Consider the following 1570-nt stretch of genomic DNA (forward strand, 5'->3'; position numbering starts at 1 on the left):
CTGCAATCCTTCATTTTTAGCAACAACCTGGTGTGTACATGCTCTGTTTCTCATATTTTCACATAATTTCCAGTGTTTTCCAAGCTATTTATGTTTTCATTTGATTAATGTTGTATTTGTACATGACATATGGATGTATATAGCTCTCTTTATGAATATATCTTTATGTCTGGACCTGATTTTAGTCACATTTGCCTTTTGTCCCTTCATTTTTGTAAAGTAATTAGTTTTCTGACCAAGCGTCTTTCTCTCTAATATGCCTCAGGATGACCGAGCTGCTGACCTGCTGTAGTTTCAAGACCAGACCAAGCCATTTATTTGATTCAATTCATTTATTTGCTTTATTTTACCCAGGAGGGGGGGGGAGACAACGTCTCCTTGGCATTCCCATGTGAAGAGATGTCAATGACAAACACATCCAAACAAGAGAAACAGGGCTTGAGGGAGGGGGTCAGTCAGTTCGTACATAAAATACATTTACTCTGATAATTCATTTATATCTTGGCTCCTTGCACAAGTGTCTCTTTCACTTAAAAGTCCAGACAGCAACCGTCTGTGCTATTAGATCTATAGATACTGTGATATCTGTGTGGGGTGAGGCGGAGGGCTTCGGAATAGTCGGGTCACGGCGAGGATTACGGTTGAGTTTTGGCGTTTTGGCTCAAACAGCACCACCTCATGGCCTCTTTTGGATCTACGTAATACTGCAAGAGGAAAAGTGGGTTCTGGGTGGTGTGAAAGAAGGCTTTTTTTGGAAAAGCAGGCTGATGAGGGGGTTGAGTTTTGTGGTTTTGGCTCAAACAGCGCCTCTCGATGGCGTGTTGTGGAGTGGATGACCTGTTTTGGTCCAGTAGATTGCAATGTCCAGTATTTTGGTAATGTCTTGATTACTTGATGCTGCAAGAGGATGGACATTTGGCTGAAACAGCACCACCTGGTGGTCTGTTTTGTTTTTTTGGATCCTCGTGATGCTGCAGGTCGAGAACTTTGGATAAGCGGGATGACCGGGGGGTTGAGTTTTGTAGATTTGGCTCATACAGCACCACTTGATGGCGTGTTCCGGGTCTACATGATGCCGCAGGATGAGAGCGGGTTGGCAATGTGGCAGGTGCAGGCCGATTGGCAGTACTGGCGCACCGTCTGGTAGCAGCTGCGGTCGGCATCTCCACCCCACTGCACCGTTCCTCCGGGATCGGACGGCAGCCGGCTCAGGATGCTGGTGTTGATGGCCAGCGCGGCCAGGCCGTAGTCGGTGAAGAGGACGGTCTCGCGGCGGCACGTGGGGCAGGAGATGAACTTGTACTTGGGGCAAGACTCGTACAGAATCTGCAGGCACTCCTCGCACACCGAGTGCAGGCAGGAGAGAATGCGGGGACGCTTTCCTGCAAAGTTGTACGTGTGTCCGCAAGTCGGGCAGTCCAGTGGTTCGCACGGCATCACCGGCCCGGAGGACGTGGAAGAGGAAGAAGAAGAAGACGTAGACGAAGAGCGAAGCACGTACTGGTTCACGATTACGTCGTCCATCTTGTAGTGGAACTGGTGGTAGCATATCTCAGTGGTGCTGGCCTTG

At 48.7% G+C, this 1570-nt stretch overlaps 1 protein-coding gene across 1 annotated transcript in view; it reads right to left on the reverse strand.

Annotated features, from left to right (window-relative positions):
• Nucleotides 1–313: 313 nt before the first annotated feature.
• Nucleotides 314–1570, reverse strand: part of rnf208 (ring finger protein 208) — a 21748-nt gene continuing 20491 nt past the window's right edge. The window contains exon 2 of the mRNA XM_072659568.1: nucleotides 314–1570. This exon is cut by the window's right edge and continues 1458 nt beyond it. Coding sequence (XP_072515669.1) covers nucleotides 1066–1570 — 505 coding nt within the window. The 3' untranslated portion in view covers nucleotides 314–1065.

This window comes from Salminus brasiliensis, chromosome 16, assembly GCF_030463535.1.
Source record: "Salminus brasiliensis chromosome 16, fSalBra1.hap2, whole genome shotgun sequence".
NCBI lineage: Eukaryota > Metazoa > Chordata > Actinopteri > Characiformes > Bryconidae > Salminus > Salminus brasiliensis.